This window comes from Phallusia mammillata, chromosome 7 (genome assembly GCF_965637545.1).
Source record: "Phallusia mammillata chromosome 7, kaPhaMamm4.hap1.1, whole genome shotgun sequence".
Lineage (NCBI taxonomy): Eukaryota > Metazoa > Chordata > Ascidiacea > Phlebobranchia > Ascidiidae > Phallusia > Phallusia mammillata.
Genome location: NC_137258.1, coordinates 10779460 through 10793045, shown reverse-complemented (window position 1 = coordinate 10793045; position 13586 = coordinate 10779460). Strand labels below are relative to the sequence as shown.

General features: G+C 37.3%; 1 protein-coding gene across 1 annotated transcript; it reads right to left on the bottom strand.

The window, feature by feature from the left end:
• Nucleotides 1-5726: 5726 nt before the first annotated feature.
• On the bottom strand, nt 5727-7857 carry LOC145238545 (uncharacterized). The gene is made up of 2 exons (XM_080101750.1): nt 6695-7857; nt 5727-6588 (listed from the first exon to the last, which is right to left on the bottom strand). Exons 1-2 carry the CDS (start codon nt 7040-7042, stop codon nt 6256-6258), a joined length of 681 nt encoding a protein of 226 aa, XP_079957876.1. The 5' UTR covers nt 7043-7857; the 3' UTR covers nt 5727-6255.
• Between the last annotated feature and the right edge of the window lie 5729 nt (nt 7858-13586).

Below are 13586 nucleotides of genomic sequence, written 5' to 3'. Positions count from 1 at the left end.
TATGTAAATTTGACCCTAAGTTTTTCCGTCAGTGGATTGCATACGCCTTAGTAGAAAATTCGCCACAGTGCAATTTTGCAATAAAACGACATTTAGACGAACAAAATGACCAATCCGTCGGTTTGCAAAACTTTGGAAACACATGCTGGTTAAATTCTGTTTTTCAATCACTTAAATTCCTCATGAAGCAAAAGTTTGCCAATTCACCTCGTACGGCTGTTTCTGACCCCGTTGCTAACTTTTTAACTTCCTTAAGTAACAAATCGTACGACGTCGACGTCCATCGCAATTTGATTAAAAAAATCTGTAAAGATCTTAAATGGAACTTTAGTAATCAACATGATGCCGGCGAGTTTTTAATGTTATATCAAAATGGTAGTCTGCTAGAAAACTGTGGCCTTAATCCTAGGCATCAATTTCGGTCAACCACCACTTGCCAAACCTGCAAAAGCGTCAAGAATCAAATGGAACCGGAGCAAAACTTTTGGTTTGTTCCGATGTACCAAAACATAGTTGCTGGCAGTAAATTAAGCAAGTATTTCGAAAAATGTTGTAATGAAATCTTTTTGGCAAACTGCTCCACTTGCGGCAGTGAAAAACAGTTTGAAAAAAAATTAAAACTTGTTTCAACTTCCGACGTTTTGCCGATCGTATTGCCACGATCTAGTATTAGCGGAAAATGCACTAAAACGATTTTACCGGATTTGCGATTGACACTAGGAGACGCTGTGTTTGTTTTAAAATGTGCAATTGTTCATGTTGGCGCGCAATCCAGTTCCGGGCATTACATGGCCTACTCTTTTGCGGAGCAAGGAATATTAGAATACAATGACAAAAAAATCAAACATGTTAATTGGGACAATGTTGAACATCGAATACAGAGTGGTGCATACATTTTGTTTTACACTAAATTATCTCAAATTCCCCAGAATATGCCAAGTAAAAGCCAAATCCCTATCACAATAAAAAGAAAAAAAAGAAAACTTAACTTACAACACGCTAACGCTCAAATTTCTGAAAAAAATGTTTTTGAAAATTATCCGTTGTACCACGCTACTTCAGATAATGTAATTGATAAAATAACTGAGCTAGATTTAAACAACAAGGACAGAGAAACTTATCATACTATAACAGAACACTTGCTACGTGATATGAGTATGAACTGGACGAACGCCCAATGTGTAACTGCTGGGTATAGATACTGCCTTTATTTGACCTTATCAAAATGCGACCTAAAAAAGTATTATCAAAATTTTTCATTTGAGAAAAGCAATATTTCGACAATTGAAACCTTTAATTTGTGGCAATACGTAAAGCATTTCCTGTGCCGAGAAAAAATTAGGAACCGCCAATTTTCAGACGGCCAAATTGTTAGTTCTTCAAGAGTGGGATTAGAATTAAAACCAAATTTAATTTTGAAACAAAGCTTGTTGAATTCCGTTGTTAACAAAACTAATTACAATTTGCTCGAATTTTTGGATATAGTTGTAAACCGTGAGGCTATAATTTACTACCAGGCTACCCGCGATGAAACGTCGTACGACGTTGCTACTGCCAATTTCTCCTTATCCTGTAACACTTTTCAAAAAAAACAATAGTCAACTACGAAATAAAAAACTGCACATCTCCATACAAAACCTAATAAACTCTAGGCCCAGGTAAAATACGGCTATTGGCAAAGGTCCTGGGTTAACAAAAAACCGAACGACCACCGCAAGGACTGCCTCCTGGGCGTGGTTGGAAAGTCCTAGTTAAAGTTGCAAACTTTGAGGTAGAATTCGTAATACAAATAAGTTTTACTTTAGTGTTCCTGATTAGCCACTTAAAAGTTAAAGATAAAATAAATTCAGCTAAAAAGCATGGCCATAAGGTTTTAAACTTAAATAAATTTGTCCCCAACAAATAAAACGCATTTTTTTCCAAATAAACATTTCGTTAAATTTTCAGTTATCGGAATGCCGCCTCATTGTCGAAAAAAAAAAAAAAAAAACATTTTGAAACATGTATATGGTAAACGGATAAATCACATACATTTCCCCAAAAAAACTCGAATTCTCATTTCGGCGAAATGACGGTGGTAAACAAACTCGGCCACAAGTCAGCTGTATAAGGCAACCACCTTTTGACACTAATTTCATTGCTTTATCACTTGTATACCTAAATAAGTTTTTAGCACTTCAACAGTTTTTCTGTTTATCTTAAAGTCAACTCTATTACGTCACTGTAAGAAACTAACTAAAGTGTAGAAATGTATAAAACACACAGGTACTCCACGTTTTACGCAATTTCCGTCCTAATTAGGGTTGGTTCGGATATCAATAATTTCCACTATCCGGATAACGGATATATACGGATATTTTGAATTTAGCTATCCGGTTAACCGGATAATAACAAGTCTATTACAACATCATCCAAATGTGGCACAGATTTTGTTTTAGTGCTTATAATTGTCCAGCATATATCAAATTTACTGCTTAAGCAGTGTAGTTCTGAAAAAGCACGATACATCAGTTATTTCATATTTCGCCCTACAGTTAATTTTCTGAGCGAAAATAGGCCCAAAACATTGTTATTAAACAAACATGTCCTTTTCGAATCTCAAAATTTATCCTTCCGAGCGAATCACCTTACAATGGATGCATTTTCTATTTTATTAGTGTGACTTCAATTTTCTCGTGAATTTTAACATCTGTAGGGGATATGTACAACAAAGCGAATATTCGTATTATTTAGTAAGAGCCTAAGTCGTCTGTTGCATCTATCACTGCACATTAACTGCGTGTTTTCTGAAATTGTTTTAAAATGCATAAAACGCTTACGCGGCACAATTCTTTTGTTATCCGGTTAACCGACACAAAAATACCCGGATATCGGGTAACAAAAAATCCTTCGGTTAATCGGTTAACCGGTTATCCGATATCCGTATAATTCAATCCTAGTCCTAATGTGTCACCGTGGTAACCGAAAACAAAAGGTCTTTTACGGCAGGGCTTCCCAAACTTTTTCGATCGCGACCCCTTTTAATCTCTTCAAATTTTCCGCAACCCTTCACGAATAATATGATAAACAGCGCAAAAAATACGTTTGTTGTATTTGTTGAAACGCTTATTTCGAGCGAAAACTAAAATCAACCTACTCGGAGTCTACTACTATATACGTCTAAAGTCTAAACACCGATACCTTTTCCGTGCTTTAGCCTTTAGTTTCTGTCACATTGTTTTGCAAATAGGCACTTGCAACAATTTCCGTGTGGTTTCAGACGTTTGCTGTGCGTCGAGAACGTACGTTTGCCAAATCGGCAATTTAATTCAAAGTAATTTGTCACAGGGCGGAAAATAAGAGTATAAGCAATTCATGTTTCAAATCATGCATTGTTGACGCATAAACTAAGGTGACCTTGGACCGAGTTTCGGCCGTTGCAGTGCTTTGTAAACAGATATTAAACACTGCTTAGAAATCGTAAATTTATTACCTATCTTTATTTTTTATTAGAGAAAGTTATTGCGCCAAACAATACATAAACGTTACTCTTTTGTTTGTGTCATGCTTTGTTTGTCATGTTTATGCTGCATTACAATGCCTCTGTATTTCAAAACAATTGCAGTTGTTGCGTTTCAACTGACGTATGTTTGATCAATGGGGTAACTACAAGCGCGTTTGCGCTTGGCTGAGAATATTTCAAAACCGACGTAACTTGAACAAAGATGCTATTTTGACGTTATACTAAGGTTAATGACCCTCAGTTTGGGAAGCCCAGTTTTACGGTCATGTTTGTCCCTAGACTTAGATGTTGCAACATAACCAATGAAATCTGTATTTAACACAGCTGTTAGTCGCCAAATGCTTTCAAACAGTATGAACAGAAACTAAAACAACAAAAACTGCAAGAACACGTATTTAAGAAAATAAAAACAAAAAAGAAACAATAAGTGTCTCCTTCCGAGTAGGTGATGTATAACCATACATTTATGCAAGGTAGCTAGGATCGCAAAGATCAATATATATATTTAGCGATCTGTGGCAAATTTTATACCTATTTGCTTGTACGATTTTTTATAATGCATCTTTTGATGACCTTAGCTTCACACACGAGTGTTCGCCTAAAGTCTTTCATTTTATTTCGGTAAAATTTTGTTTAGCTCAGCGTTTCTCATCGTTTTTTCCTGTACCGATTCTTTTCCTTCTACAATGACTCTTCATTATATATAAACGCCTCCCTTAAACTGATTTTATTTCTCTTACAATATCAATGCGATGATTGATGTTTTAGAGCTTAAAATATACAAATGCCAAGGGTTAATTCAACATGATACCACTAACTGCAGACAATGCTCATTGCTTTTCACTTGGTACCAGTGATTGGCCAAAACTGCAAGTGTTCTGTTTGATCGATCGCGCTCGGTGTATTGTGACTGTCACGCACCGTTCCCATTTACATAGTGTTTTTACTGAGTTTAATGCCTCTTAGTATCCCTCAAGGCCGTATTCGAGCTCTAGAGCAGTGGTTCTCAACTCTTTTTTTCAGGCCATGGCCTCCAACCTAGTAAAAATAATATCGTGGACCATTTCAATTTCGAGCAAGATTGAAGTAAGCGTACGATACAACCATTTGGACTTGAAACATAATTCTTACAAACCAAATTTCAAGAAGTGAGATACAATTATTAACAGCTAACATTTTGACACTCCTTCAATATATAATATGCAATCACCTCTAGTTAGCACCATTTTTAGTGGACATCCTGTGAAACACCTTAAAAGTCATCATGGACCACCAGTTGAGAACCACTGCCGTAGAGGTCTCTTCTGCATAACGTATAAAGCAAGCAAACGCTAGGTTAAACACGAACATTCTTCAAGTAACAAAAGCAACTAATTGAAAACACATTTTAGTGTGCGTGTTCCCACTATTTAACGTTTTCAAAAACAGTATCCTTGGATACCTTACTGCCGCAAGTCAGAAACGAACGAATCACACGTTTAATTGTGATGTCAACAAACCCGTTTGTAACTTGCCCGTTAAATTGTTGTGTAATAAGGAAGTAATCAAGTTCGGTCAAGCACAACCCTATTGCTACCTGTAAATTTTGCTCTTGAAGCGCAGACAAGCCCCCGGCAAATGACGCATTGTGACATTATCATTGAAACCACGTACAAAACAAAGTACCAAATACAGTAAATACTAGTCAAATTTACTTTACCGGTCACTGGTTGACAAAAATGATTCTGTCGTTTTATTGCGTTTCAACTGCTCTACCTTTACCCAGCGCCTCCAATCGCCCAATTATTCTCCAGGGCCCTCTTAGTGATAGCAATTTTTATTTGTATATTTAATACGCATTGCAACAAACAGGTATTGTCACGCGCGCGCACTGCACAACGAAACAGTAACTTTGTGCGTTATCCTGCGCGCCACCAGTTTACTCTTTACGCTTCAGGATATAGTCGCGCGCGTTGTGGCCAAATGCCAGGAACTTTCTGTGTTGGTACATTAATTTCATAAAAAATATTTGTATGTATTTTCTTCAATCCCGGACTTTAGAATACACTTTAACGTTTCTCCCTGACGCAGATTTAAACACTAAATTTCCTGACATGTGGAAAAGCGCTGGAAAAAGATAGGTAAAACGAAACAAAACGTTAAAGTCATTTTTGTCATATCTCTTCCATCAGCGACCAGTAAAAAGTAGATGCTATTTACTGTATTGTGTATTTTTGATGGTGATGTCACAATGCATTTTGTACAAATCACAATTTGTCGGGGCTTGTCTGCGCTTTGAAAGCAAAATTTGAAGGTAGCAACTAGCAATTTACTTGTGGTTGGCCGAAACGAGCTAGAACCCGAGTACTTGGTACCGAGCATCGCAATTTTTGTTGCTCGGCGCTCGCATTAACTAAGCCAGTGGTTCTCAAACATTTTTTGTTGCGACTCCCCAGGAAAAGTTTTTTGGACTTGCGACGCACCAGCAAATAAAAGTTAATGAGGAAATTGTTTATTAAAGCTGTGTTTATTGATACAACAACAAAAGGCCACGAAACGGAACTATTCTGCGACGCCCTTGAAAAATTAAAACTAAGCACTAGGGCGTCGCGACGCACAGTTTGAGAACTACAGAACCAAGCCATTAAACTAGGGGTCACAAACTACGATGTCATTTCATCCGGCCTGCTGTTTGCATATTTCCAAAATGTTTCAGAATTCGAACCACAGGGTTTTTTAAGCCAATCATAAGAGTGGAATTCCGCGGGTTGTTGTTACGTCGCGTCAAACACAATCTCAGAAGATTGTAACATCATTTTATGGATTTTTTCCATGATGGGTCTTACAATGGCACAAATATAAGATCCTTCAAATTGCTCAAGGCAGATCTTAGCCTCAGACTCTTCAGCATACTTCTGTATAGCTATAGCACAAAACAAATTTAAACCACTATATGCCCCAAAGTTAGATATACGCCACTTATCCCAGAAATAGTACACAGAGCGTGGTTTGGGGTTAAGGCAGTAGTTAGCTACTGCACTTATTCCATCTGTAACAAGCAACTTGGTCTCATGGGTTTGCATTGCTTGAGACGCTGACAATCCCTGCTGAAAATACAAAAAGAAAATCTGTTTTGTAGATTCACTGATCTTTAGCTGACCGAGGTTTCCGGCAGCTTGAAGCAAGTGATTGTGGTATACCTGCCATACTTACCATACATGGATGAGTGGACACCGAATTATCTGATTTTGCAGTTGATTTGGTGTTAAGTATGATCTTAACATCCATAGACACAGGGCACAAAGTGTTGGATTTGCTTGTACCGGTTTCATGTTGACGAAACTGATTGAGATGGCATTTATAGGTTTTCCTAAAAATATATCTTTTAGGGTTAGGAAATGTTTTGTACACATTCCAGCTCGTATTAGAAACTACACAAAAAGACTCAAGCCACTCGTTCCTTTCATTTGCTGATTGTAAGGCCAGTCTAAAAACCATTTCTTCATTTCCTTTGGTTACTAATTTTCCTCCAAGTTCCACAATTTGCTGCAGGGAATCCATTTAAAGATATCAGATGATACAAAGCTTATAATTGTTTATTAAATTTGCCTTTAAAAAAAGCTGTTATTAGTAATGTAATTATAAAACCACGCACAACCTTCACTTTCAAACATAGAACCTCTAACCAGTTCGACTGGTTACTACGCAAGGTGTTGCCTGATTGGTTCAATCAGTCGACTACGCTGATTGGTTATAAAGTCACATGACCAGGGAAAACCCGCCGTTGTGATTGGCTTAAAAAGCCCTGTGGTTCTAATTCGGAAACATTTCGGAAATATGCCGACTGTTTGGTCCTTATATACATCTTGGAAAAACTAAAGCTTGAGTTAAACGTTAAAACTGGAAAAGTATTTCTACATCAACATGTAGGACTAAGTCCATCTAATTTTAAAGAACGCATACAATGATCTAAAAGTTGTTTGTTTTGTCACGAACAAAATCAAAACTATCAGTGCCTTCATTATTGTGCGCGAACAAACGGCTTTTTATTGTTATTTGTGTTGGAATAAATGAGTATTGCCTGTAGAAAAGACTATATAGTTTTCAAAATAATTTTACTATTTGACAGTAGCACGATCTGACTTTAACAAAGATTGCACTTTTGGTGTTCCCGGAAAGACGCGCATAGGGGCTTGCAACCTATGTGGTCCTTGCAAGATATTTTTAATGTTATCCAGCCCGCAGGGGAAAAACTTCAGTTCACTGTGTTACACAATCACTACAAAACCGTACTACGAGTTGATTTCTTGCTCATTACACAATAATGTAACCGGCATGTCATGAACGGTTTTTGTGACATCTCAATTGAACGTGTGATTTGTTTACTGCTGACTTACAAAAGTAGGGTCCAACAATAAAAGTGACTGTTTTCAAAAACATAAAATAGTGTTAACAATCTCAGTTGCAATTTGTTACATAAAAAACGTTGGTGTTTCACTTGGCGTTGGCTCTCTTTACGTCGGGCCTGCACAACATACGGCTCGCGAAAGCTTTTAGTGCGGCCCGCAAGAAGATTTTAAAATACTTTGCATTGAACCAAAAAAACGTTATGCCGCCATGCATTCGATGTTGTGTAATAATAACGTATTGGACCTCTAAATGAGTAATCTACGGTGGCCCACAAGTGCAATTCAACAACTTTTTGGCAGACTTTTATTTTTCAGTGCAAACATTTATTTTTCGATGCAAACATTTATTTTTCGATGCAAACATTTATTTTTCAGTGCAAACATTTATTTTTCAGTGCAAACATTTATTTTTCGATGCAAACATTTATTTTTCAGTGCAAACATTTATTTTTCGATGCAAACAGTTTTTTTAGTGCAAACAGTTTTTTTCAGTGCAAAAATTTTTTTAGTGCAAATTTTTTTTAGGAAACTTTTTTTAGTGTTCCATTATAGGGTGTGTCAAAATTTGTAAAATTGTGGAAACGTGATAAACCTGTACATTACACAGGCAATTGTTTGTAAACCTTGGCCACTAAACAATTCAATACTTTCTATAGTTAGTAAAAGGTTTAATAATAAATATGTTGTGGATTTAAAGTTAAGATGAATTGTTTTTTGCACCCTACCACATTTACATTCTGTCTGTAGCCTACTCTCTGTACACCGTGTCAAAGACCAAAACGCCGGAGTTGTTTGTCTGCACATGTAAATGTTGTGTTGTTTTACATTAAAGCTTGCTAAAAGGCTTCATTGTCAAGCAATATACATCACACTACCTATTATTGTTTAGTTTTATATAAAGGTCCAATATATTGGAAGTATACTTCAACTACCCGTTGTGTTAACTTTAGTGATGGGACGATATCAGGTTTTGAAGCGAGTACCGATACCGAAAACGAGTACCACATGTATATACCTTCGATACCGAGTACCGAGTTCGTCTGCCATGGTCGGGGTACAGGGGTGCACACACACACATGCCGAAAAATGTAATCTCCACGTGATAGCGAAAAAGATATACGTACACTGGCGGAACTTTTTTCCAATTTTGTGCTGTCCGAAGCAAATATTGGCATAAAGTTGCCCGTATTTTTATGGTGCCTTTGCAAAGGATTGGTACTCGCATACCATGGTACTCGCACGTTGGTATCGAAAACTTAGGCAAAATATTTCGATAGCGAGTACGAGTATCGATACCACAGAAATCGATCGATACCATCGATACCGAGTACCGGGTACTAGTCCCATCACTAGTTAACTTCTAAAAAAAATGTCCGTTATATCAAAAAATTATTGCTTTATAATGCCAAAGTGAAGTATTTTGCTAAGTTGCTTCATATTGTCAAAGTGAAGTAGGTAAACCGACACATATATTTAATTTAAGTCCCGAAGATTCAAATAAAAAAATCGCTTTTATTTGCGCCTTATAGTCCTTTAGAAACCATTGCTGCATATACCTTTGTTGATCCTTCTTCCTCCCGTTTACGCCTAAACTGTACTCCTGCTTCGCTCGCACAGCCAGCTTAGTCCGCTCCCAATCTGTCCACATAGCCCTTACTTAGCCCCAGTGGTGGGATTCAGCCGGTTCGCACCGGTTCTATATAACCGTCTCACGAAATTTTATGAGATCAGCGAACCGGTCAGATCTACTAGTTACTGTCAATGGACTTTTTGTAACAGAACCGCCTAAAAACATGACTTTTGTAATAGAACCGGGTGACAAAAAATTTGAACCCCACCACTGCTTAGCCCGTGTCAATTTTGTTAAGTTGATCTTGTTTATCTCGCTAAGCCCAGACTTAACCCGCTTAGACTTAGCCCGTGTTCAATGAACTACGTCAGTGATTCTCATCCGGGGCCCTCGGAGCCACCCGTGTCGGTTCACTAAAAACATTCGCCAAGAGACATTAAGTCATTTTTCGGTCGTGGCGTAACCCCTTTCTTCGCTATGCACAGAATTAAGGATATGTTGATTTAACACATTTGCCATTCGGTCTTCGTGACACATTGGGGCCACCAACTTTATTTGATGTGATTAAGGCTTAATTTATTGGCAACAATAAACTTTAACGATTCTGGAACTAAAAAGTTGATTTGCGGTTACCTATTTTTAGGATTCGGCATTTTACCTATTTTTATGGCCATAGCAATTTGTAAAACGTGAGCACAGTCCGTGTTAAGGTAGGCTGCTCATGGCCCATGTCTTAATATTTATGCCGTTTGTCAGTTTTTTAGAAATTTATTACTATCCCTATAAATCAGTGGTTCTCAAACTTTTTTATTGTCGGGGTCAAATGGTATTTTTTAAGTGTGTAGGGAGCCGCAAAAAACGAAACCTTGACAAGATCACTAAAGATTATTACTTTGAAAGCTAAACGATGTATGAAAGGTTGAGAACCACCGCACTAAGCCATCACTTAGCACACTTGGCCCGCGCATAGCCTAATTAAGCGATGTCATTTTGCAATTTTTGACACGCCGTGTAAGTCTTAGGTGATGTAGCCATAAATGTTTGCTTAAAAAAGGTTTGCAACCAAAAAACTTTTTTGCACAGAAAAATAAATGTTTGCATTAAAACAAAAATGTTTGCACTGAAAAATAAATGTTTGCACTGAAAAATAAATGTTTGCATCGAAAAATAAATGTTTGCTCTGAAAAATAAAAGTCTGCCAAAAAGTTGTTGAATTGCACTTGTGGGCCACCGTAGTAATCTTACTTCAGTTCATTGTTTTATTCATTACGAAACAATCCCATCTTTGTTTCACACGCAAAGCTTGGTTGTAGCGTTTAGTATCTATAGTAGAGCCTAGTCTAATCTTATGTGCGCGGGCAAGTAGGCTTTTTTAGGATTGTCCAAAATGGCGGAAAACAAGAAAAGAAAGATTGAAAGTAAGGGCAGAGTGTTTAACCTGGAATGGACAAGCAAATACTTATTTGCAGTGGTGAAGACAAAAATAATGTATCTTGTTTGTCGAACCAAACTTTCTCTGTATTAAACTTTAATAAAAACAAGCAGCGATCTTCACTTGCTGATGGACATTTGGAGGATATTCTAAAAAATTTAAGTTCCAGCCTCGTGCCTGATTACGACGCGCTTGTTGACAACAAAAGATGCAACATCTCTCATTGAATTTTAGTTACAAATTGTGTTCTTTGGGTTGTTGTTGATGCTTAAGAAAATTTATTCGTTCATGTGATATTGTTTGTCAGCGACGAAAGAAAGCTTTTCAAATTTCAAATTTTGCCTTGGTTATAACAGTTATATCCAGCATGACCGATAAGTTTTTAAAACAGTATAGTGCAGGGGTATCCAACACGTGGCACGCCAGCCAAAAGTGGCACGCAAAGCATCTGAAAGTGGCACTCGAGCTTCTGCACGTTCAGATGGTAAACATTAGGATTTGTCACACAATTAGCCTAAATTTGTTTCTATTAGTGATGCACCGAACCCGCCTAAAAAGGTTCGGGCCGAAACCGAATATTCGGCCACGAGGCCGAATAAATTCGGCCGAATCAGGCCGAACCTAAAACCGCATTTCTTATGGGTGTTTTTAACTGAACCGTGTGTTGTTGATGCAAGTGAACTCAATTATGAAAAGCCAAAACTACTTTTACAATGCGAATACTTCACAAAACTTGTAATATTTCGCAGACAATGTAGCAAGTATTTTATAGATACAACAAATAGTTAATTTATGATGTTTCGTATTGGCGAAAATGAAAGTTTGGGTATTAATTCCATGCAATCAAAAAGTTCGGTTTCGGCCGAATTTTCAAAAAAGTTCGGGCCGAAACCGAAACATCGAAAAACAGCTTATTCGGCCGAAATGTTTCGGCCAACCGAAACTTCGGTGCATCACTAGTTTCTATCGATTTTTCTTGGACTTTGTTCTAACTTCTGTAAAGAATACCAGTAGTAAAGTTACACAACCCACTGATTGAAATGTTCGTTTTTGAAAAAATTTAAAGCTTCCTTGTCACAGGCGTAGAGTTTAAAAAAAATACCAGGGGTGCGACTTTTGATCAATATAGCGACGATACCTATACCATGTGCAGTATATATTTCTATACCATGTGTAGTATAGTCTATGCGACTAAATACCAACCCCTTTCTGTGTTTAGGCTGTTTCTGTCACATTAAATTGTAAATGTAAATAGTCACTTGACATAATTTCTTTGTGTGGTTGGGACGTTTGCTGTGCGTCTTCTGATAACGTATGCACAAACCAAAAGGACGATTTGGCGAATCAGTAATTTTAACAACGGTTTAGTAAAGAATTTGTTACAGCGGGAAATAAAGTAAAAGCAGTTTTAAATATAGCTGACCGTGTATCGTTGAAGCTTAATAAAGTTAGGTGATCTTGGATCAAGTTTGGGCCGTTGCAGTGCTTTGCAAACAGACATTTAATCACGGCTTAGGAATCGTTAATGCAAACCTACATAACAATATCTAAAAGCGGCTATATAAGCCCCTTGCATTGTTTAATGTTGGCCCATGGAATTTATTAACAAAAATTATAATTATTTTTATTTCAGAAAGTTATTGCGCCACATTATACCAAAAGTTTAGTGAACGTGGCATGTTTATGTTGCAATAAAAAGCCCATTTATTTCGAAACAGTTGTAATTGTTACGTTTCAACCGACGTCTGTTCAATTAATTACGTGAATACAAAAGCATTTGTGTTTTACACAAAGTACTCCAGTGCCCCTTGCAAACTATTCGTATCTTGTGTCGCATAAACAGAACAAAAAGGTTTCTGGAGTATCATAAACAAGTTTACTCGCACTTGGCGTCATTTTTTTCTAACCATTTAGTAGGGTTCTATATTATTTTAATATTTCACGTTCAGCAAGTGCGGTTAAGACGTTTAAGACATGGTTTGGAAAAAGTACCAAAGGTTGGCACGCGAGTATATTTTAAAACCAAACTTGGCACTGTGGTGTGTTCGAGTTGGACACCCCTGGTATAGTGGTACACTTCAATAGAGTTATTATAGACTTATACAGGGACATTTAAAATACGTAATTAGCATGCGGCCCGCGAAACATTTATGTGTTCCGTTGTGGCCCTTGCGTTGTTTTGAGTTGTGCAGGCCTGCTTTACGTGTTATGCAAAATCGACCTACATCCTAACTACGGCCCTGGGGGCCAAAAAGGGGGCCTTAAAAAAGTAAAAACATGGAATTGGAAATGTTTCTGACGTAACAATACACCGAGCGTTAACGTGGCGTGAGATGCTAATTGCTGCTTGACCAAACAAAACAATTGCAGTTTTGGCCCATCACATGAACCAAGCTAAAAGCAATAAGCACTGTCTGAAGTTAGTGGTATCGTGATGAATTAACCATTAAAATATTTATGATTAAGTGCTAAAACATGGATTGTTAAACATTCGGCGATGAAGCAATATACCACTTCTTGTCACAGAACTCATTCGTTTGACTCATTTTTGCATGTGCACTTCCAAGATCTAAAATTACATAAGATTGTAGAAATACTTTAAGCTCCTCGCGGCTCCTCTGAAATCGCGTGGCGGACCCCAGTTTGATAACCGCAGGTGTATGATAATGTACCTACAAATAAGTATCAAACAAA